Below are 26,074 nucleotides of genomic sequence, written 5' to 3'. Positions count from 1 at the left end.
GTATACCAACTTTTAGGTATAGAATTTGCCTTATTTAAAAAAATCATTATATAGGAGTGTAAGAAATGAAACTCATAAATGATCTAAAAAACAAATCTTTTAGAATTTTTCATTTTTGTGACAACTGTAAAGACTCAACACCCTCTGAATGTTTAAGCACTATTATCTTCTTATGGTTTTCCTACACATAGCATTTTTTTTGCTTTATAGTATTTTAACTGAATCTGGTATATTAATGAAGTATTAGCACAAGATACATACTCATGAGGTATTATTGTACATAGTTCAAAATGTTTTTAGCAACAGTCTTCTTAAACTGCTCTTTGGGAATGAGTTGAGGTATGAGGTTTACCATGACAGGAAAAAAGTATTATTTCAATGTTCTTGCTCTTCATTGCCTTTAAAGTTTCAAAACATTTTACTAACATGATATTATTCATGGCCAAAGTCATGAAAAGACTTTGCTCCAATGTAACTATTTAAGATTTAATGAAAGAATGAAAATCACAAACCTTACTAATAACATTTAGTTATTACGCACTTTACCACTTAGTAATTTAATCATTGCAGTCATGTAATATTTGTACTTCTATTTATCTGTGTGTTAGAGAAAAGCAGTTTGGACTTTTATGTGCTGAGGTATATTTTATCCTTACTTACCAAACCTTCCATTTCTCTCCATTATACTCTGTTCTGTGATAAAGTTAAGACTTAAACAAAGGATAACTGGCTACGTTGGATATGCATGGGTGACAGGTAGCCCAGATTTCTAGTTTCTCTACCATATAGCCTAGAGGAGGCGGAGATTCTTAAGTCAGCATCATCTTTCAAACCACCAGTGTCTTCCCCAAACATACTGAGTACTGACATAGTGGGTATAGGATCATTCATCACAAACTTACGGCATATTGAACATGGCACAGGCCCATAGCCAAGAGAGGCAAATTTAAGACAAACAAAGATAGCCTTGCCTTTACTCACCAGGTTCTGAACTTGTTGAAATTTTTCTCTAAAATTAAAATATGAATAACTTCAAATAGTTTTAGTCAATTTTATAGAAAAGTTTGGTAAAGAGAGAATATTTTACATCCCCCACTAGCCTTTTGAGCTTGTTATCAGAAAGGACATCTATGCATTCCCAGATCCGTTTTTGGTATTTCTGCCTCGGGCTGTAGAGACAGACCTGATCTGATGAGGCCTCCGTTATGCTCTAATCGCTCATTTATTCACTTTGTATGATCCAAAGACCAAGGCATGGGTCCTAATAAAATAGAATATTAAAATTTTGTTAACATGTCTTCAGATAACACAAATTCATTTTATTTGCTTATTTATATCCCACTATACTTCAGAAGGAATGTAGGTAATTTTTAAAAATACATATGATACTCTTAATAATAATGTCAATGAAGAAATGAGTATCAAGGGAAAATGAAGTCAGGACAAAACAAGGTAGTTTGTGAGCAAAATTCATAGTATAGCATCCTGTACACCTGCTGTATGTGGGCCATTTACTTTGACCATGAGCTTCCTAACAAGCAGCAAAGGCAGAGGGAGAAGTTGAGTTGGTTGTGTGATTTATATAGTTCACACAATAAAAGAAGTTTCTCAGAAGCAATAGTAATGATTCTTTAGTGAATAAGTGACAGAAACTTCTTACAGAATGAATGACAAAAGAATACTATGGGCATGACTCAAAATGTTTTTCAGAAAAACAAGTTTTGATTCCATTCCAATTCATATATAAATGAATGCTTGAGGCTTCAAACTTTTATAACTTTGACACCATTTATTTCAGGTTAGAAGACATTTTAATCTTGGCAAAGGACTGATTATATGAAGCCATGTAATTTCCTAAACGTTCTTTCAGGCAGTGGTTTTCAAATTGTTTTCCCGTAGCATCAACATCACCTGAGGGAGGACTTTGGGAATGTGATTCTCTGGTCCCCTCTAGATTGAGTTACACAAAACTCTGGGGGTGGTATTTCAGTAGTTGAACAGGCCTACCGGTCATTCTGATGTCCATTAAGGTTTAAGAACTACAACTCGAAGGTGAGCTGCTTGTAAAATTTACTTCTGGGTAACTGAATGAGTTGCCGTCTGCTGTTAGGGTTTTAACTGGAAGCCAATAATGAATGGAGTTATTAAAAAATGGAGATTTCGTTTTGAGAACAGAAAATCTGGCACTTTTACCAGGCCTTTCATAGTTTCTAACAAATCCTATCACCTATCAAATACTTATCGTTCTGTTTTCTATTGCTGAAATTATGCTTTCAGCTTAACCAAAAATGTATCAACTTGTACATTACAACTTTTTTAAAGGATCCACAACACAACTCTACTTTGTTTACTACAAAGTATTTCCTCTTGTGGAACTATCTTTGTTGAGTCATCCATCTCCCCATCATTCCTAGCTTGGTACTCCTCTCTCATGGATCAAAGAGAAAATTATAGAGGCTTTTTCATCAGACCAGGGTGTGTGTGTGTGTGTGTGTGTGTGTGTGTGTGTGTAATTAACTTTCATACCAACAGTTCCTTTGATTAAAATTTTCAACAGCATTCTGTCTTTTTAATTAGTAATACTTAGCTTATATTTCCATTATTTTCTTACTTATTTTGATAATATGTCAATTGAAAGCTTGCTATTGACCTATATACTTTATTTAGTACATTAGATCTGATTCTTGAAAAAAATTATTTAACAGATAAGGGAACATAGATATAGAAAGTTTATGCGATTTATACAAATTTACATAGCCACTAAGTCACGGCAGTAATATTTGTGTCTAATCTGGTTTTCAAATTTGAAATGTTTGAGACTATATGCAAAGCCTCAGACATATGGAACATAGACTATATGTCTGAGCTATTTTCCTGAAATTCCAATGAAGCTATTAAGCAGCTTTGATATAATGTAATGGAGTATTAGTGAAGGTTTTTTTTAACAGCACATTCCACATTTTAAACGGCATTGCCTCCCTTAATTTTTTAAGCCTTCTGCACTGACAGTTTGTAAATGATTCTTACTAATCTGAAAAAAATCTTTTTAGTAACTCACTTTGAAAGCTTCTGTAGAGAAATGCCTATTGTTACTGTTTTTTCTAAGAATATTTTAAGCATATTAGGAAATTTAAAAGCCAAGAGCTTACATTTAATAAAACCAGTAAAAGACATGTGATGTGATTTCTTTTTAATCAGTGGGTGATTTCTTGTTTTTTTTCCCTCAAAATAGATTTTAACTGTGTAGCCAGCGCCCTTCTGTGTCTGTCGGTATGCTCCCCGGCCCAGTCTAAGTGTCTTCTGCTGTTCTACTCTGGGCAGAAGTTTAAAGATCAACTTTTATTTTTTTCTATAAAATAAATATTCTCTGTTCTTCATTGGTTCAGAAAATGTGATGTATTTATTAAGTTTAACAGAGCAAATTATAGTTCAGCATATACTAACTACTCTTCTGGGAATAACATAATATTTAATTAATATAATTAGCAATAATTGAAAATCAAACAATGTGTATATATTTCAGTATATCTGGAAATGAGTGTGGGAAATTTGTAATTTTATTTAAATATGATTTTAATTTTTTAATTAGTCATATTTAATATTTTAAATTATCCCAGAATTTATTTTTAAAGGGTAGTCCATAATATTTCAACAGAGAATGCTATACAGTTATTGATATAGTATTTATTTGAAACTCAAAGCTTAATTCTCTGTAGAAACCATACCCTTTGGAAAATGCCAGTAATGTTTCCACAAAATTATAACAAAAATATCTTACCTCATTCTATCACTTATAATTTTCTATGTTGTTATTTATCTCTCTATAATTAAGTAATACAGCCCATAAATTCTGCAGAACTTTGCAAGTGTGGACCATAAACCCACACCAATTCATTTAAGCCATAATCTAATAGACTGAGTTAGTAGTGCTGAGGGGCCAGAGGGCAACATAGCAAAGGGAAGGAAAAGAGTTTATTTCTATCCATCCATCCATCCATCCATCCATCCATCCATCCATCCATCGTGCTTGCCTGTGCCTAGGCAGTCACCTTCTCACCCAGGCTTTTGTCTTTTAAGGACCTATTCACCAACTTCAAAGAGACAGTAGGAAGAAAGCAATCAAACTAATTTACATTAAAATGTGAATAACACAACACACAAATAGTGTCATCTTTAAAGCCCTATAAATAGAATTAAAGCTCACGTGATTGAATTATAGGCCATATCAATATAAAAACAATTCAAACAAGTAAAGGCAAAATATTTTTGACAAGTAGAGAACCACTGTTAACTAAGCTGTTTCATTTATTAGAGCTCAATGTATTCAACATTGAGAATATGTATTCAGCATTGAGAATATGTATTCAATGCCAAACTTAAGTGCTTTAAATTGACTTTTAAGACAAAGGCAACGGGGGACACCAGAAGAGTGGAGAGGAGACAGGTTGGAGTTCATTCAGAGGGGCCATTCACAAACGTGATGTTTGTAAGTCAAGAGAACTCTAAGACTCCAGTATCATCAGAATGTGGCAGCAGCACGTGAGCATAGTGTGGTAGATGAGTCAGGAAAACGTCACCTGGGTGACTTTGGATAGGTTAACCCCTTACTCTCAGTTTATTTATTGAACAGGGCTTTGAGATCTATTTCATAGGGGGTTGATTAGGATGAAAGTAGTAGAATTCTCAATAAGTAGTGCATATATTTATTTTTATTTTTACTTTTATTATTTTATAATAACATCAGCAGATTGGTACCAGCAACAAATATGATTAGGTCAAAAAGAAATGGTAAAGAAATCATGAAGCTCATGAAAAGAATTTCAGTGTAACTCAACTATTACTGAATGTTTCCTTTATTCTCAAAAAGATTCAAGCCACACAGACCTAAAAGGAAAAATCAGATTTAAGGGGAGAGAATTTGTGAATCTTCGAGGGATATGAGGATTTAAAAAAAATAAAAGGGTACTGGAACACAGTATGTATGAGAAATTACAAACTAAATTACTAAAATTAAATAATTACGTTATTGAGGTTGCCATTAAACATGCCTGGCCCTTGGAGAAATCATTAACGGGTATGTATGTTGGGATGGGTATTTAAAAAGAAATCCTCCTTTATAGTGGTGACATAAACAGACCTGAAAACTGCAAAACTAAATCTATAAAAAAGATATTTTAAAATGTGGACTAGGTGACCTTGTACAAATTACTAAGATACATGAAAATACAGGTATTTATACAAGTGAAGAAATGAAAGATGCTGTAATTTTGCAGCGGTGATTGACATAAAATGTTAGGGAAAACAGCTTTGCCTAGGCAGAACAGTTGAGTTGCAGGTAGCATATAACACCTCCCAAGAACATTCCCGTTGAGCTGGGCCCAGTGCCCGCTGCAGGGCGAGGTGCTGCTGCATCGGTTCTCACGCTACCCAAGAGAACTTGGTGTTCACATAAAACATACCTTTGTGCCAGTGTTAGATGGAATCATTTGATGAACAGAACTGGAGAATTCTAACAGGAGCTGTCTCAGTAATCCAATGTCTAACCTGCAGGGTCCTCCAGGAGTAGGTTAAGGTGTCCCATAGAAGTAATGAAGCATCCTTTTCTTGGTATAGGCAGTCTACTGTTTCATGAACAGAAGTAGGACTCAGATTTTCAAAAAAAATTCCTGTTAGACTTAATCTGGCCAGATATCCAACAGAAAGGTTTCATTTAAAGGAAAAAAAATTGGAATTAAAATCACCTACTCATTCATTTTAATTTTGGCTAATGTATGAGTAGGTGATAGAACAACTGTAACAGCATAATCAATAAAAAATTTTTTAAAAAATAAAAATAAAAATAAATAAATATATATTAAAAAAAATGAAATAAAATCACCTACTCATAGTTTATATCCCAAACCAAATCAAGAAATATTACCAGTCAATCTTATTGATGAAAATACCAGAGAGAATTCTAGTGGCTGTACCTGGATTTCTTCAATGAAACGCATCATTCCTCTAAACTTCAATTATACTTTGTAAAATGTTTCTATTCTAGTGCTGATTTCTGCATAACCCTGCAACCAGACAGCTTGACATTCTGTCGTAAAATCTCAAGAGAAATCTTGTGAAATTGCTGGTATGGGAGCATAGGGAGGGGAAAAAAAGGACTAGTTACATTACCCGGAAGCATTCTTACTGCCTACATGGCTCCGAGAAAGTGTGTTGATTCCTAGGTGCCGATGCCACCTCTGCATGGCCCACCTCTCCTCCACCATCCGAGGACACATTCTGACCAAGTATTGCACACTTCAGATTGTTTCCTGGCCCCAGACTAGGCCACACTCTGCTGGACTGTCTGGCTGCTTATCCAGGTCAACCAGCCTCCAAGCCTTTAAGTAGTCACCTGCTGTGTATTTTTTTACATCATTCCAAGGTTGTTCCTTTACCGAGTGTATTTATGATAAGAAATAAAACTAGATTTTAAAATCTAGACAGTTAAACTATTAAGTAACAGCAGCAATATATGATATAGCCCTAGAAGTGCAAGAGATATTAGTGGTAATCCTTATAAGGCCTGATTTAAAAATCTTTATTTAGTCCCACCTACACAATCTATAAATGGCTGTATTCCCTAATTAAAAGTGAGTCATAGATTGAAATGAAAAGGAAACTAGGTATAGTCATATTTTAAAATACTTTATATTCTATTTTCTCTCTTCTAAGGTTTTCCTTATTCATGTTTATGAAGGTAGATTTAAAAGCAACTAAAATTTTTCCATATGTATTTATATAATTTCTTGACTTATCATTGAGCTAAGTGAAGGAGGGGATAGTCAGTATGTCAAGGGAGAAGTGTAAGTTCTCGCTGCTGGGCTGCATTATGGAACCTGAGGCAGCAGCCACGCCCACAGCACAGGCTCTGAAGTCTAGGTGACAATCATAGAGATAGAGGCAGTTTTGTTAATCAGGCTTCCATTTACTTTTAGTGATTGTGATTAAATATAGACTACAGAATAGTATTAAAAGTGTGGACTCCAGAACAAAACTGCCTGTCTTCAAATCTTAACCTCTGTAACTATTTGTATGACCTTGGGCAGGTTAATTAACATATTTGTGCCTAGGTTTCTTATTCTGTAGGATATGCTAATAATAGTACTTCGTAGGATTGTTTTCAAAATTAAATCTATTTATATATATATGTGTGTGTGTCTTACTCTTAAGCAGAGTTTGGAATATAATGAGGAATAATTAAATAGTAACTATAATATGATTATGGTGATGATGATGATAATAGTGATGATGATGGGAAAGGAGAAAAACAAAAACGGTTACCAACAGGTACTGGTTCTTACCAAAGTTCTTGGGGGTTCAGGTCTATATTTGTTTCCATCAACAATCTACTACATGTATGTAAATATATATTTAAGGTAATATAAAAATAAGGGAAAGAGAAGAGAAGTGTAAAAACGAATGATAAGTTTTAAAGTTTAAAAATTTATTTGGGTTGTCTTACTTTTATTAGTTTAGTCAAGTTTTTATCTACCCCAAATTATTATTCTTACTATTTCTACTCTCTAGTAACTGGTAGTATTTAAACTTTAATTAAAAAATAGATAAAATTGTATTTACACATAATTTACCTACCCCTCACACACATGCACACACACATATCCTAACACTCTAAGCCAAGGGAGAATTTCTTTCCTTCATATTTTAGCTGATAGAAGCAAACTATTCATTTCCTTTTTGTCTTATAAGTACAAATTATACCTTGTTTTACATGGAATTTTAGAATTTCTTTATTTTTATCTGTGATTAATCTTTGAATTTAAAAGTTTCTAACTTTAGGGGTTTTTTCCCTTAACATTTTGTGTTAGTTTGCTTGGGCTGCCATACAAAATTCCACAGACTAAAACAACTGAAATTTATTTTCTCACCGTTCCGGTGGCTAGAGGTCCAAGATCAAAGTGTTGGCTGGTTTGGTTTCTTTCCAGACCTCTCTCCTTGGCCTGCAGATGACCACCTTCTGGCTGTGTCCTCATGTGGTCATCCCTCTGTGCATGTCTGTGTCCAAATTTCCTTTTTTTAAAAAAGATTTTATTTATTTATCTTTAGAGGAGAAGGGAAGAAGAGAGGGAGAGAAATATCAGTGTATGGTTGCCTCTCATGTATCCCCTATTGGGAGCTGGTCTGCAACCTAGACATGTGCCCTGACTGGGAATTGAACCTCAATCCTTTGGTTCGTAGGCCTGTGCTCAATCCACTGAGCTACACCAGCCAGGGCCAAGTTTCCTCTTCTTGTAAGGATACCAGTCATATTGGATTAAGGCACATGCACATGACCTAGTTTTACCTTAATTATCTCTTTAAAGGCTGCAAAATGGCTGTTTTTAGTAAATATGTTACTAAAAGTTGACAAAAGAAAGAGTTTTAAAGTTGCATTCAGCCACCTGCTGCTAAAGGGCCGGTCAATGGACAATAGCCTCTATGGCCGGAAGCAGCCATTTCTGCCTGTGTGTTGCCTGAGAATACACAGAAGAGACATTTTATTTTGCCTCCAGCAAAAAAAGGAATGTATGTACTCATCTTTGCTTTCATCAAGCATCCAGAGTTACTGGCTTGCTAACAACTGGAATACCCTACAGGGGATCCATGGGGTGAAGTGGATTGGTCACCAAGGGGAGCGAGATCTTACTTTGAATAGAATCAGGGAGGATATGGGAAATAAAGGAGGAAGAAAATGTGATAAATATGGCAGAAGCATTCTTTCCAACTCAAATTGTATATAATCTAAAAGGACTAAGCATAGACATATAAAAAGTACAAATATAAGAATATTCAAAGCATTGGGAATGTGAAAACTTATAGACTTTCTGAACCTATGGCATTTATCACCTACTAAAATACATATATTCTGTCTTATATAGTGATTATTTACTTATTTCTTTTGTATTAAAGTATGTACTTCTCAAGAATGGGTACTATTCTTGAGAATATAAAATAAAATATATATTTTGTTTTATATTTATTTTATTTTATATTTTGTATCTTTGTAGTCTCTCCAGTGGCAAGCATTTGCCTGAGCTACAGTAAGCACTCAGTGGATTATTCTGGTGTGTATGAATGAATGTGAACATCAATGGCATAATGGCAGGGTGGGGCAGATTTTTGGAACAAGTTTTAGAACAGGTGAATATTAAGCATTTCATACCAAGATAAGAACGAGATGTAAACTGTAGGGGAAAGCATGGGTGGGTTATTGCATAAGAGTCAAAAGTAGATTTTCTAGTGGGCATGTCATTATTGGTTTCTGTCTGAAGTTAATCATAATAGAATACTGAGAAATAATTGGAAGATTTGGGTTCTAATTTTGATTCTACCACTTAGGTGGTAAGACTTTGTGTAAATTGCCCATGAGTTCTTTACAGCCCAACTTCCTTCAGTGTACAAACTGAGGGAACCCTGTAATCTATGAAGTACTACACCAACGCATGGTACTTTCAAGGCTGCATTGAAAAGAATTACTGTTAACACTCGGATTTTAAGCAGCCTCATCATTAAGAAAATCCTTTAATCTCATAGTTTAGACTTTAAAATTAGGTTTGAACTAGATTTTTCTGTGTTTTGTTTTCTTCATCTAATACTGTTTTTTATTCATTGATTCAGAAGTGTCTGATCCAGGCTCCCAACCGGATGTACTCCCACAAATGATTGAATCTGTACATTTTAAAATTAACTTATGGCATGATAATTATGATTTAGAGAGTAAGTTTGTATTCATGATATTTTTGCCTATTGCTTTCATGAAATAATTGGTAGCTGAGTTTGAATCAACACAAGTCAAAACCTTTAGGCAATTAGCCCAATTATTTAACTAGGACATTGTGGAGCCATCTACATCAATAATTTCTATTTAATTTGGCTAATTGTAATTTGAATGTATCCACACTTTCATTATGTGATAGCTTTGTTCATGAGCACAAAAATTTGTTGTGATTTTTCTTCAACTAGAAAGATTACAGATTGTATCTATTAGTAAAATGAATTTACTAATGTTTTCTTAAACATGAATTTTTGATAATTCCTTTTTCATCAGTTTTGGAGATTGTGAAATAATACTTCAGTCTGGAAATAATATAGCCAACCTTGAAACAGATCTCATGAAAAAAAGGAACTTTTGGTTGGTGATAACTTCAGGAGGTAGAAATATTGTTGTAAAAGGGTGTGGAACTTGGCGTGGCACACAGGAGTGCCCAGCAATGGTAGTCATTTTTATTATTTATTATAACATATGAGATAAGGGTAATAAAAAAAACCGACAGTGGAATTTCATTCTGATGGCTGAACCAAAACTTACCAGTTCAATACAACATCCTGAATAACAAAGTAAATGGCTATGATTTTTATTATTGACCTTTTCCGGTCATTTTCATAATAAAGAATACACATAGCAAGGCTAACAGTCTGCAGGGGCCAGTCATGTAAGAACATGTTACTTTTTAGTTTAAGCTCACTTCCATTTATCCCTAGCCTAAAACTAAGTAAATAGAAGATTACCTGAATTTTAAAATGAGTGTAAAAGGGTTAGTTCAATAGGACATAATGCACCTTATTATCCCAGTTACTTTATATAATGCTGTATTTTTATCATTTTAAAGTTTTACTTGTTTAAAATTCACCCAACTTATTTTCTGCTGTTTTTATCTGCTCATCATATGTGTCATTTTAGATAGAATTTTCAAAATTCCAGAAAAGAAATAAAATCTTTATTTTAAAGTATATATTTAAAGAAAAAACAATATATGAATATATTTTAAAATATTTTGTTTATTTATTTTTAGAGAGGGGAAAGGAGGAAGAAAGGGAGAGAAACATCAATATGTGGTTGCCTCTTACACACCCCCCACTGGGGACCTGCCTGCAACCCAGGCACGTGCCCTGACTGGGAATTGAACCAGCGACCCTTTGGTTTGCAAGTTGGCACTCAATGTACTGAGCCACACCAGCTAGGACAATATATTTATTTTTAAAAGAAATTACTTAGGTTCTGAATGTGCTTGCCTAGTAGTCCTTAAAAAGTGAAATTATAACTCACAAAAATTCTTTAAATGAAAAGATGTAGACTTTTATATTAACAATTTATATAAGTTTAGTTAATTCACTTATCTGACTCCCAGTTTTCTCATCTATAAAATGAGGAAGCCAATAAGGATGTCACTTTCACCTGTAAAATATTGTGATTTTTTAAATGACTCAGTGATGAGCAAATAACTAAAGGTAGGCTTCAGCATCAAATAATATTCTTCAGCTTTTTTTTTCCAAGGGTGGTTACGGAGTCCTCTTTTGTATATCTGAACACAGTTTGTAACCTCAGGGGGCAGTTAGTAATTTTCTCTTTGCTACAACTCAGAACCGCATACCTGGGGTGTCTCTGAAGCTGATCAACTATTAATTTTGAATTCTGGTTCTGCAACATTAAAAGAAAAAAATGCCAGAGAAACTATCAGATGAATAACAGCACAACAGAGATTTGAGTGACTGAGGAAGTAATAAAGGAAGAGAGGTAGAAATGGAAAAAAGAAGAGAGAGAAGATGAAAAGGAAGGAAGGGGAGAGGGATAATTCTTCCAGCCTAGGAATTCATAATTAAATTAGGAAGACACGTACATAAGCAGTGCTCATACAAAATAGCCTGTGTTAATAATGTAATAAAAGTAAACACCACAAAAGAAGAGTAAGAAGAGAAGTATTCTTTTTGCTTGGAGAAATCTGTGAATACATTGTAGAATAATGTATGAGGCAGAGGGGAGGGAGATCTTAAGCAGTATAGAAGCACCTGAGCACAAGCCATGTTTAAGGAATGGCTAGCTAGTGGTTCTTTAGAATGGAAATGTAGAACAAACAGATACTTATCAGGAGATGACAATGGGAAGTTGGCTGGGACAAGATTGCAGAGGGATTTAAATCTCTCAGTTAAAAATCTAGAATGTTCCTTTTTACACTCCTGGGCTTTAAAGAAGTCACCAGAATGACTAAATTTGTGCTTTTAGAAGATAACTTTAATGGTGTACTTAAGATGCATTTGAAAGGGAGATTAAAGACCAGGAATCCCATTTAGAGGCTATTGCTGTGGTCCAAACAAGACCTAATTGTTATTCCTTGCCATGTTTTGACTGTTGGCTCCATCCCAAATGGTTTTAATGCAAACCCAGTTGATGCTGCTCTCTCTTCTCCCATAAGGAATGAGAGCAGTCGGCCTTGTCCAGAGTCTGCCCTGTCCTAAATTTGATGGGTCATTGTGACTCTCAGGCCCTTTCCAGTGTTTCAACACTGATAATAGAGTACCTTGAGTCACTCTATTATTTTCTAAAGCATTAATATTTGAAAGGGAGCCCCACTTTATATTCCCCGTCGATTAATTCCCCGTGTGTCTGCCTGCTTCAGATTCCCAGAACCTGGAGTCTACTTTTGGAATTCTAGCTTGTCACTCAATATCTGTAATATCTTTACGCTCTATTCTAATAAAAGATATAAATATTCTCTAAAAATACAAAAATCATATGATAAGCCACATAGTATTTAGGAGTATTTATAAATGACCAAGTATCAGGAATTCTTATATGTAAAGAGAGTTTCTTTATAATATTTCTTAATTCTAGGTAGATTTTACAGGTTTTTAATCTGAGGGCTTGAGGAAGCTTTTAGTCATAATAAGGACATAAGTGTCTTAACAATGACTCCTCTCTTGGAAAAATAAAGGGCTCATTGGTTCGGATAAGCAGGAGACAGTCTGTTCTGCTCTTGCTGAACTTGGATGTGAGTGAAATGTTATATATGTCAGAATGAAATACTAATGAGTACAAAGGGTCTGAGAAGAACCAACATTGAGAACACTTGTTGGCTAAGGCAGAGATTTCAGGAGTAATTAAGGGCATAAAAATGAATCTAACACCCAAAATCAATATAAAATAATAGTGAAAATAAACTGTAATTTAAAAATTAAAAATTAAATAAAATTTTAAAAATGAATCTAATACTAAAGCTGTTGAAAAACAAAAAAATTATTCAAGTTATATGGATACATCTAAATAAATGTCTGTTAATACATATTATCGGTAAATCTAAAGATAACAGTTATCTTAGATATTGGGACAAAATGATATAGAAAATATTTGAAAGTTGTTTATAAACTATAAAAATTATTGAACTTTTAATTATTAGTGTTGTGGTCATGGATTATTACATTCCTTGGTTTAACTTTTCTTGATGCCAACTATAAATATAATTATAAAACCTAATGTAGGTTAACAGCTTTAAGAATAAAAAAATTGCAAGTTAGGTTTGGTATTATCCCACCTTAAGTAAATCAGCCAATCTGGTGTCAAAAAACAATGACTTATTCTTTCAATGGAATAAGGAATTAGGAACTTATAAAGTTTTCATTGCTTCTTTTAAGTCAAGATAAAATGTTTGAGATTATAGCCAAATGACGAGGAAAATTGAGTATCACAGTCTAGAGCTTCTCTTGTTTTATCATGGACTATACCTAATTGTTATCATGATAAATATTTACTATGTCTCAAGACCTATGATCTCATTTAAAACTTACGCCAGGCTCAGAGAAGAGACTCGACCAAGAGTACATAGCTACCCGTAAATGGGAGAGCAGTTACACATTTATGTCTCTCAACTCTATCCCATGGTCATTATGATGTACTGCCTCTTATCGTTAAAATTAGATGTCTGCATTGTGGTTTTCAACAATATTACTGTTTGAAGAATGTTCCTTTATACCACAAGGACAGAAAATATTTTTCTTACACAGAACAGAATGAATGGCATACCATTCAGGTTTACATTCAGATATTCATAACAAAAAACCCTACAAAATTATCTTAACAAGTGAAGATTCTATTTTCGCTAACAGGGTGTATAAACAGCAGCCTCAGCTGGTACTACTCCCTGTTTTTAAAGCGTGTGTTCCTGCTCCTTGTTGTTAGAGTAAGACTTGCATCCCCATTGTCACAGAATGACTCCTGCAGCCCTGTGCTCAGGTGTAGATTCCAACGCCAAAGAAAAGCCAAGAGGGAAAGGCGAATGGCCATACCAGATGAGTCAGCCCTTTGTACTGAGAAAAGTAATTGCTCTCTCCGAGCCCCTCCCCCCAGGCATCTGCTTATATCTCAGAGGCCAGACTCAAGACAAAAGATCGCTCTAGTTACACAAGAGATCCTGAAGTGGTTTGGTTTTGTTATTGTTGTTCGTTAACACCAAAATAAATCTGGATTTTTTTTTTTTTTGTAATGAGCAAACAGAGAGAAAGCATTTGGGAGCAACTGTGACAAATAAGTAAGTGTAACAGACTCTGATTACCAGCATGAAAGACCAAGAACCCATTCAACAGTCCCAGATAGCTAAAAATTAAGATATTTGTTTTTATAAAATAAGTGTGTGTTATTTCTGAGCTGAATAGAGTGTAGAATATTGGAGGGAAAGTCAAAGGTAACTCACAGATTTTCTAGGTTTTAGTTGGATATCAAGGCTCTTAAATAATGCAGGAACATAGGCAATATAAAAACAGCTAGCCTGAGGTGGAAGAGGATAAATTTGGTTTTGGCCATTTTGCATTTGATGTACCTGTAAAATAACATATGGGAGACGTCCTGTAGAATCTGTAAATGTGGATCTGCAGCTTGGGAGAAGGCGAGGGCAAAGACAAGGGTTGGTTTGTCATCACATGGCAGTTAAAATGGATAGATGGTGGATTAGATCACCTGGGGGAATTCCTATAGTGAAAAGAAAAGAGGACTAAAGATTAAAATCTTTGGAAAATAGAATTTAAGATCAAGTTAGAGGAAGCGAAGCCAGCAAAGGAGATTAGGAGGAGTGATCAGGGGGATGGGGTAGAAACATGAATGACAGTACCTGAGAAGCCATAGTGGAAACGTTTCAGGAAGAGAGAGGACTTCAGCAACATTAGATGTACTGGCAAAATCAAGAAAGAAGAAAACTAAAAAGACACTACTGTCTAGTAATTTAGGATACTATTGGTGCTTTTTTGTTTGTTTTTGAGAACAGTCGCAGTAAATAATAGAATAGACTAAGCGAAAAGTTATGGGTTCTGATGAGGAAAGTGGTAAATGCATTTGTTAAAGGCCAAAGTGTGAGTGAGCTAGATCTCTAAGCCTGGGATTTCATTGCAAAACTCACATTTCCATCTCTGAAAATTCTGAGAAATCAGTGGAAATAAATAAAGGATGCCATTTTTCAAGGAACAGCTCATTAATAGTAGGCATAGAGCTCCCACTGAACCAAGCCATTGGGAAAGTCATAATTGATTACTAGTAAGAATTCTTCCTCTACAAATTCTCCTGGAAAAATAATTAACCTTATAAGTTTCCTTCAGACCAAGAGACAAAACCGTTGGCCTCTAGGGCTAATTTCCACCCTTTCTACAGTTGTGGGTTTTTACCTCAAGCTGTTCTTGCTGGCTTACCTTTCACAAGATTTCACTGGATGACTAATTTACAGATCTGATATATTATTGTCTTTTACTCATTGTGTCCTTAGGAGTCTGAGTGAGTCCTGCAAACAATGCATGTATTCCTAAACCCCTTACCTGGTGGCGAGCATCAACTCTGTTCACTGAGCACTCGGTAACTTGAAATCAGCCGTGATGGAGTATTTATTCCTCAGAAATCAGCAAACTATAAGTCCGAACTTTTCACCCTTGGATAGCTGGTTGTTCAATGTATACTAGCACACCACTGACTATACCCCTCATGGAGAATGAAAGAATTAGATGACTAAACTCTATTCAGCTACCATCATAGTGATTTATGCTCTTCTTATTTGATACTTAATACTGGAGATAATACTCCAGTATATAGCCCAAATAAAATAAGCATTCTGTTCATTTTTATTGAGTTTCTACTACATGCCAGATACTGATCTAGATAATGGGAATATAAAATAAATAAGACAACAATTATCCTCGGGGAGTTTATAATCTAGCTGGATGGATGGATAGAAGATGGATGGATGGATGGATGGATGGACAGATAGACAAACAGGAGGCAGATATATGATAAAACTATAAGAAAGACATGAATAAATTAGTTTAGGAACACTCAAGGTAGTGATTAGTTCTCCTTGAAGGAATTAAGAAAGATTTTTCTACCTGGGATTTCATTTGAAGAGTATTATTTATAAGGCTAAACCTTAAGTTAGCCCTCGATACTCTGTGGCCTTTCCTGTCTTCTCTCTCCCAGGCAGAGACCTTATCCCACAGTCCCCTCTGGAGGAGACCTATCTAAACAAAATCATCTCTGGCCAACAGAGTTTTGCACAGTGCAGCATTCAGATGAGACACTGATACGAGCTTTCGCTGAGACAAAGAAGAAAATCATCTGCAAGTAACTCATGAGAGAGAGTAGCTACAATTGTGGGGCTGTCAACAGATAACAGCTCTTCTCTTGAATTACGATATGCAATAAAAATAGGGTGTCAGAAAGAGGAGAACATCTCGTCCACATGATTTCTTTAACTGACCGCGGCACCAAGACTCTCTGAGCTCTGTTTGTACCTCCTCTGTGTACCAGCCTCATGCTGAGTCTAAGTCCTGCCCAGAACTTCAGCCTCTCCTGTCTCTTCCAAAGATTACATTTGCCCTAATTTTTCCCCCTTCTTTTGATCGGTTCATTGTGTTTTCTCTCTGAATATGATATGAATAGCCCTACAGGTCTTCTTGATTATATAAAACTTGTTTTTCTTCAAACAAGAAGCCTGGACTTCCTTACTGTCCAGTATTTTGCAACAATCAATTCTTGAACTAGAGCTTTAGACAACAAACTACAGTGTTCTGGTGAGATTTATTAAACTGAGAACTAGAAATGCTTCAGGGAACTCTTATAATTCCACCCACATGTTTTGTCTGAGAAAGTTCAAACAACCTGAGATGCTGTAGAGAAATCACTAGGTAATAACCTCATTAAAAACTTTAAATGAATATACTGGAAAAAATAAAAATTTTATTTTAGAAATTTGAATATACTTTTTTTCTCAGGAATATTCTAAAGTTTTAATTAAAACTTTCAGTAGAGCCTTGCAGATATGCTGTTACTGTCCACTAATGTTAGGTAAATAGGGAGAACATTCACTTTTCCCAGCCACTTAGAAACTCCTTAGAGTCTGGAACATCCTGAAGAAGAGTAATTTCCTGTAAATTTCTCTAGTTCATGATCTGCTTAATAGTAATGTACAAAACATCAAAATGTTGTCGGGAAAAGCTTCCTCACTCTCTTACAAGATTTTAATGATCTCCAATCAGAGCACAGATTTTCAGCTGGGATCATGTAATCCTATGCAATAACTCTCTCTTTTTTTCCATTAAAGAGAACTATAAACATATTGTTCATTGTCCATCTGTCAGCTATAAACTAATACATGCTAATTCTTTAAAACACTGTTTATTGTGCAGTGCCAAGACAACACTATTTCCTAAATAAATGAACTCACATTTATGACCCATTATCTTGGAATAATAATAATTTAGCTGCTTCTGTCTCACTTTTTGTTTATTATATTTTAGGACAAGCAAAAATACATTAGGAAAGCAAAAAAAAGAACCATTTTAAAAGTAAACTTCAGGGTTAGGTCATTTATTACTTTGATTTCTGGGCTTTTTGAGAATTGTATATATGCAGGTGTTATATTCTAAATGTATTTAAAATAAGTTCTAAAGTTTTATTTATAAAAATATTTTTAAAAGATTTTATTTATTTATCTTTAGAGGGGAAGGGAAGGAGAGGAGAGAAATATCAATGTATGGTTGCCTCTCGTGCATGGTTGCATGCATTGGCCTGCAACCCAGGCATGTGCCCTGACTGGGAATTGAACCGCAATACTCTGGTTCGCAGGCCTGTGCTCAATCCACTGAGCTACACCAGCCAGGGCTATAAAAATATTTTTGTTGTTTCTCACTTTCCATGTATCTCATTCTGTTGCTCATGTGTCTATTTGTCGTGGAAACCTGAGCTGGATTCCAAAGGTGAACATGCTTCATTCCACAGCAGCGCCCAGAGAAAGGCACCTGATGCAAGGCTGGAAGAGGTTGCAGAGTCTTCATCAAACTACAGAGTTTGAAGCTAGTTTGCACTTCTTCGTCTTATGAATTTTTCACTCTGTCTTTCTTTAATGACCTACTTTTTAGGCACTGCTGTGTGCTCAACACACTTTTAGGTATTTTGAGTCATTTCTCTCTCTCCTCACACTAACCCTTAATATGGGATTTATCCTTACCTTACTGGTTCAAAGGTTGAACCTGAGTTTCAATTAAATTAAATCTCTGACTTTCAGGTAGTAAGAGAGCTTTTACCACCCAAAGATAAGGAAGAAGTTCTCCTGAACTTTAGGAGCTTTTATTCCCATAGAGAGTTAGAAAATTAAACATAAACACACTTACACACATACACACACACCCCTCTATAACAAGAGGTATTGTGTGATAAATTATATAAAGGTCATTAAACTATAGTATATGGAATCTTTTCTTTCCTTAAATTTTGCATATCCAACATTTTAGCTCAGCAAACTAGATTATGTGAGAGGTCTTAGCCAAAGATATGTGCAACGTACACCATGTGTGTTTTAGAAAATTCCTAAGGCTTAGACTAGCCTCTGTGCACCTGTGAGCTGTGGCAACAGGATCAAAAGTCATATAAAAAGACAAAGGCTAGAGAATGCAACGTCGGATCCTAACTACTGAGATTCAGAAGTCGACCAAGTACTTAGGATTCAGAACAAATGGGTCAGGAACTAATCCGGGAGAAATGGGATACAGAGGTACCAGGTGGCCTTGCATATCAGGATAAAATAACAGAGAGAAAAATGTAAAATAAAGCTTCTGTGTCAGCCAAGAAGAGTCATTCATGTCCTGCTGAGGTAAAGCTCTTCCTCACCCTGCTGTCGGGAATGAGTAATTCCCTATGAAGGGATGGGATGGGAGTGGACCTGGCCCAATGGGGGGGAGGCCAAGGACACACTGGGAGTTATTGAAAAAGTTTGATTTAAAATTTAAAAATTGCTCTTTATACAGATATTCTCTGAGACAAATCTTTTGGATTTATGTAGAAATGATTATATTTTAACTGTAGCTTAGCAATCTTAAAGTAATAAATTTGTTTTTGGGTATTTTTACCCAATACTTTTTTTGTTAAAGACATTCCTAGAAATGATACTAAGCCAGTATTTAGCTACTATATAATCATCATCATCATCATTATCATCATCATTTGTCATTTATAAAATACTTACAATGTGCTAGATATTTTTCTAAGTGCTTTGCATACATTGTCATATTTAATTCTTGTGTCAAGCCTAGAAAATGGGTATGATTGCTATCTACTTTATAACAGATAAGAAACTGCAATCATAGAAACAATTATCCGGAGATCATATACCTAATAATTAATGTATGTAGCCAGGATGCAGACCACTGATTCCGTCTCACTCTAGAGCATGTGCTCATATGATTATAATATTTCCCTTACTACCTCTTAGAGTTAAAATTTAGGATTTTTTAATTTGAATTTAAATGATATAATAATCCCATGAACAAAAAGCAAAGAAAAAGATACAATACCAAAACTGCTACAAAGAAAAAAATGTAATACCAGCACTGTTTATCTATTCATTGTTAAATTATTTTAAAAGTTATGTCAGACTGATTTTCTTTTTTACTATAAATATAAGAATGAGAAAGATAAAGTCCCCCAAATACAGTACAGTATCTGTTGAACAGTTTAATAGTTTTGAAAATTTTCTTGAAACATTTACCTTTCATATAAATGAAATGTTCAAAAAATATATAAATAAAAAGAAAGACTTTCGTTTATGTCTCAACTTGAGATCAAATTTACTGTTAATACATCTGATGAAAACACACGTACACGGTGTGTGTGTCCATAGTAACACGGAGAGTGTTGACCCACCCACTGGAATGCTGTCAGACAATAGCTGGCAATGGCTGAGGACATTTTCAGTGAAAGTGTAAATTTTTCAAATAGTTAAAACTTTTTTTAGTTTGAAAAAGAATGTCATTGACTAAATGTTCTCCAAATGAATCCATTTTAAGTAAATAATCTTCCTTTTAAAATAAAACATGGGAGTTCCAGTTACCTAGATAGTTCCTGGGGGATGGGAGGAAGCAGCATTTTTTTTTTGTTGAAAGTTTATTTATATTTTTTGTAATAATTGGGAATTTATTCAACAAAATGGACAGTTAAAGTGGGCTAAGATAGGCCTCTTTTTACCTAATTTGAATGTATGTTTCTAAATTAAGAATTTGATTATTAAAATTTTATGAAGCCTTAGAAATAATCCCTTCATCTGACATTTGAAGAAAAGCATCAGTTGTTATTTCAAAAATATATAACTAGGTGCCAGAAGACTGCAGCGAAAAAAAAACAGGTGGTTCAAATGTAATATAAAGAAATGTCCTATGATCCATTTGATCTCAGCCGAAATATTTATATCTGACACTTGCAGTGAGTTGATGTTCATGCAGACCTGTTTATTAGGTAATGATTCTTAAGTCACAGTAAATGGTTTCTGTAAGATAACAGTGTTCTAAGCTTTGTGAAATCGACCACTATCTATGATTAGAGAAATCTCTGTTACAAAATTGACAGATAAGGATATTTCAGTATTATGTTTGAAGTGTACATAATTAAAGAAAAATCTATTAGCAGATACACTCTTAACCCAATAATAGCTATCAGGAACATAGTAACACTGGCTGAATGTTTTTACATTATGTCTGATGCTAGGCATGTATTACATTCGACCCTTGAACAACACTGGTTTGAAGTATGTAGGGTCCATTTATACATGTTTTGTTTTGTTTCTGTAAGTACAGAAAATCTATTTTCTCTTATCATTTTCTTAACAATTTATTTTTTTCTAGCTTTATTGTATGAATACATATATAGTACATTTAACATACAAAGTATGTGTTAATGGACTGTTAATGTACTCAATATGGCTTCCAGTAGACTGTAGGCTATTAGTAGTTAAGTTTTGAATGAGTCAAAAGTTATATGATGATTTTCAACTGCTTCCAGGGTGATAGTCAAGTCTTCTAACCTCCATGTTGTTTAAGGGTCATCTGTACTTCTAATTTTGAAAACAACCCTGTAAAGAAGACATTATTCCCATTATTTTATAAACAGGGTTTTAAAGATTAAATAATTTGCTTAATTTTACTCAGCCAGTAAGAGGTTTCCTTACTCCAGGTTTTCCAGACTCCATAGTCCATTATGTTTTTCATCCCAATGTAATTAACATAAAGCATCGATGATGGTTTTCTATTTACCAGAATATTTGAACATCCAGAACACCCTACACCCTGGCTGTCCCAGATAACTGCCTAATCATTTCAATTCCAGGAAATTTGAATTGAATAAATAATAATGACATTTTCTAGTATTTCTAGGATTCATCAAAATTCCAGCAATCATTCAAAAGCTAAACTTTCTCTTTCCTCTTGGCTTTTATTAAAAAAGTTAGTATTTTATGATTAGATTTTGTATTATCTCTAGGTTTTCAGCGAAGCATAATGGATTAAAAAGGAAGTTAATGATTACCAAAATTGGTTTTTATAAGTTACCATGGCAAGTTTACTATAAGTCTTTTTTTTCAAATTTTATTCAGAAATAAAAATATGCTACTTCCTAACATTAAGCCAAATGTTTATTTCCCAGATTTTACCTAAATATTCTTCCCTGAGGCCACTGCTGTTGTGAAACTATTTCAATGGCCTTCATTGGGGTGTGGTGAAAATGCTCTAATTGCCTTTGCTTAAAAAAAAAGGTTTTATATAAATTGAATTTTTCTTTTAGGATAATTGCCATTCACTTTTGTTTTATATGCAACTGAGTGAGGTTTCGCAGTATCCTCTGTGGACAATAAAGTACTGAAATAGGAGAAGCTAATAATTGCTTTGTGTGGTAATACTGACAACTTCTGCGTATTTGTCAATCTGTGTTAACAGTATCGATCAGGATGGGATCCTCATAGAGGGGCAGATAACATTTCCACTAAATCTTCGGACAGTGATGTAAGCGATATATCTGCGGTTTCAAGGACTAGTAGTGCTTCTCGTTTCAGCAGCACAAGCTACATGTCTGTCCAATCAGAGCGGCCGAGAGCAAACAAGAAAATCAGGTGAGTGAGGGGACTTGTGCAGGAGACTCTTCTAAGTACGTGTTAGGAGGTCTTTCTTTTTCTTTGGTAATCATAATATCCTCTATTTCTAAAGGTTAGTGTTTGTCATGGAGGCAATAAGAACTTCTATAGATATTTTTAATTTTGTTTTGGTCTACCTTTCAAACTTCTTGCACAGGCAAATTTTATAGAACTTACAGTTTTCTTACTAGCGTGCTTGAATTGATACCATTAGTTATTTTCTAATGTCTTCTTAAAAAAGTAACTGTTATACATTCATTGAGGTTAAAGTGACGGTTCTGTGAAGACTTGAATTTTGCAATGTTCTATGAAATATGAAAAATAATATTTGGAGGGATTATTTTCCTAGCTGAATATATTTCAGTGATTCAGAAAACATAAGAATATTCTTTTTTTAGTAGGTTGCTCCTTAGACTCCTGAAACTCTTATAAATACATGGAAAAAGTCCTCAGCTCCTCAATATTTACAAATCTTAAATATATGCCTGTATAATTTGTGTTTATCACCAGACCTATAGATTTTATGGGCACCTGAGATAAATTATTTTTTTACTTGTAAGTATCAAAAAAAAATCTATAAGAGACCACAACTTTTTTCTGTGCAACTCTGTAATGGGAAAATGTGATTTAAAAACAATCAGGATGAAGTATTGCTTACACAAGTGCTTCTCTGGTATACTGGAAACAAAAGTTTCAACATTTAAAATTTGTCATTTTTATTTATGTTTTAGTAGTTTTTATTTCCTTTCTGTTTAAGTTTGTATGCATATTTTTTCTTACTTTTTCTTCTTTGTGTTTATTTGCATGCTTTCTTTTGATTTCTGTTGCTTTCAAAGGCCAAAGGGAGTAGCGGAGGGAGGGACCGAAGGGGATAAGCATGAAGAGGTAGTTCATGAGGAGGAAGAGGTGAAACAAGAAAGAACTGATGAGAATGAGAAAGGGAAAGAGGTTACAGAAACGTCCAATGAGGAACACAGAGAATCGGGAGATGAGGAAAAACCACGAGATACACCTGAGCAAGGGAAAGACAGAGGACAGTGGAGCACAGAGGATTTGCAGAGGCGATGCTCCCAAAATGGTGACAGGTAAAATGTGCTCACCTTTGTAGATGTGCCCCAGTAGTAATGTAGTCTCTTTTCCTGTCCCTGAAAACTGTTTTGTCTCTTACATTTGGCTCATTTTCTTGTGTTTTCTGAATTTATATTCTAATACAACTAATTAGTGTGTTGGCAAATTACCATCAAATAGATCTATTTACTAAACAATCTTTCATTTGTATCAGCTAGTTCTGAGAGTCTGAATTATTGGTTTTCAAGTTATTTAGGATTAGCCAAACTAAATTTAAATTTTCATTTAGTTTATTTTATCATGAATTACCATCTATCTTCCCCATTTGTACAGTCAAAACCTTTGAAATGAAGGTCTGAAAGGGCTGAAAAAATGAGCTTACTTTATAAGAAATATTACGTACTGGAAATTAATTTTTTCAATGAGTCGGCAAATAACAACAACAAGTAAACTTTATTCAATCTGTAGCTCTCTTGCCTGTTAGTTTTCTGGTGGGTTCTGGCGCAGTTTTGAGTCCTAAGAAAGATCGCACAGCTGAAAAGGAAGGGTAGATGCCCCAGGGTTCAGTAGAGGCAGACATAGTGGGTTAGGCCCCTCTCAGAATTCCTTCAGCTAGAGAAACTGCCAAAGAAGAGAATTTGAACAGGGGATAAAGGCAAGGAAAAAGAAACAGGAACAGCAAAGGTATAAAGCAACCATGCTTTTTTTCCCATAATGCGAAGAACTAAAGATGAAGCTGTCTGTACAGGGTTCTACTGAAGGTCAGATCAGCACAAGTACACAGAAAGACTTCGGCCTTGAGCTGAGGGCATGGGTTTCTCTAATTACATTTATCTGAGACTGAGGATTGTGAATCCTGCACACATTGGAGGAATTGGGGTTTCTCTTCAGTCCACAATTTGATTTTGTGTTAGTACAAGTCGTCTTGATAAGCACACCCTGTTATAAGCCAAATTTTGCATTAATATATCTTAACCCAGTATCAGTTTGTACTTTATTCTTATCAATGAGAAAGATAATTGGGACAGATGTTTACACCTTGAGTATGCTGTTCAGTGCTTTAGTCTATGATACTTAAAATTTGTCTCAGATTGGTATATTTAACTATATCACTGCTCTGTGAAAGTTTCTGTATAACAGACACTAAACCTAATACTGAGTATTAAGGTAGGCATATTTTGTGATTGGAGTCTAAATTATTAATTTCAGTCTTTGTTTTTTATTCTTTTTTAAAGATGTTATTTATTTATTTTTAGAGAGAGAGGGGTGGGACGAGAAAGAGAGGGAGAGAGTGTGGTAGCCTCTGGCCTACAACCCAGATCTGTGCTCCAACTGGGAATCGAACTGGCAACCTCTTGGTTTCCAGGCCCATGCTCAATCCACTGAGCTATAGCAGCCAGGGCTCTCTTTATTTTTTATTTAACTTTTGATAATTGCATTAGTTGATATAGTAAAATCCATTTTACTGATTTGCAGGGCACAGGATCGTTTTGTCATGATTCACGGGGAAAAGCTTTCTAGTTTATCCTCAGAAAGAGATGCAGTTTTCTTTTGTCTACACTGTCTAAATGAGAACACGAGTCCATTGATGTTTGCCTGGGGCCAAAAGCCTATATAGCCATACTTGGCTTGGATAGAGGTTTAGAGAAGGTTAGGACCTAAATTTCTAATTTCTAAACAATTTTTACCCAAGGACATTTTTTCATTGCTTTTAAAGAGAAGGAAAGGGGGAGGGGAGAGAGAGAGAAACATCGTTTGCCTTCTCCCAGCACTCTAACCAGGGATCAAACCCACAACCTGGGTATGTGCCTGATTGGGAATTGAACCCACAACCTTTCTGCCTAAGGGATGCCGCTCCAACCAACTGAGTCACACCAGCCGGGGCCTAAGTTTCCGATTTTTAATATTACTTTCTTCATCACATTCTTCAGGTAGGGAGTGGCATTATTTTACAGGGAAAGGGAAAAGGTGCTATGTTTCTAACAGTTTGAGTTATCAAGGCATTATATTCAGTTTGAGTAGCTGTAGCATATTTCTGGAACTGTTAACTGTAGGGGCTCGAGCTGATCTCTCCAGGGAACATATATTCCATAAGATGGCAACAGTGTCAACTGTAATTTTGCTAAGAAAATGGTGTGTCAGACTGCAAATAGGATCTTGAATTTGCTTTCATTTCTTAGAATAAAACTAACAATCTGTATTCTGAGAGGAAATATATTTGAGTAATCCCAGTGTCATTTTGTTTTAATAGTGGTTAAAAATAATTGTACAATTGTTTATAATTGTACCTAAATTGCTAAAAACAACTTATGTGCTTAGACAACATTATTGGAAACAATCATCTTCTGTAATACACCGTGGACATTTTTATGCCTTTTGCTTATAATCTAAGTTTTTGTCAACAAAAAAGGTTTTTGACGTCAGAGTTTAAGTATTTATAGTACTGTTACTACTTAAAGTTGTAACAGTAGTGACTACATAGTGACTACAATGAACAAAATTTATTATAGTTGCTATTTTTATTATAGTATTCAGATCTCATTGCATGATACAGAATTATGTTTTCTGTGTTCTGTTAAGTCAAATTAACATACCGTACATCTTCTCAATTTACAAGTAGAAAATGAATAGCAAAATGTAGACTCAAAGTTCATTAAATATTTAAATATAGTTGTCCTAAGTTGATAATAATATATTCATACTTAGCTATTTATATTTATACAATGTATATAGGTCTGGTAAAATGCCCCTATATTATTAATGATGATATGGTGAAC

At 34.6% G+C, this 26,074-nt stretch overlaps 1 protein-coding gene across 18 annotated transcripts in view; it reads left to right on the top strand.

The window, feature by feature from the left end:
• Positions 1-26,074, top strand: part of RIMS2 (regulating synaptic membrane exocytosis 2) — a 470,156-nt gene that overhangs the window by 336,672 nt on the left and 107,410 nt on the right. For 9 of the 18 annotated variants that reach the window (XM_053661101.1, XM_053661105.1, XM_053661104.1 and 6 more), the window contains 2 exons: positions 22,036-22,208; positions 23,066-23,314. In XM_053661101.1, the coding sequence (XP_053517076.1) occupies positions 22,036-22,208; positions 23,066-23,314 (422 nt within the window). The remainder of the gene's footprint in view (positions 1-22,035; positions 22,209-23,065; positions 23,315-26,074) is intronic. The other 9 variants (XM_053661100.1, XM_037133385.2, XM_037133387.2 and 6 more) reach the window with 1 other exon arrangement.

Source organism: Artibeus jamaicensis, unplaced genomic scaffold (genome assembly GCF_021234435.1).
Source record: "Artibeus jamaicensis isolate MK-2021 breed Jamaican fruit bat unplaced genomic scaffold, CSHL_Jam_final scaffold_916, whole genome shotgun sequence".
In the NCBI taxonomy this organism is placed as follows: Eukaryota; Metazoa; Chordata; class Mammalia; order Chiroptera; family Phyllostomidae; genus Artibeus; species Artibeus jamaicensis.
This window is presented reverse-complemented; position numbering and strand designations above follow the sequence as displayed.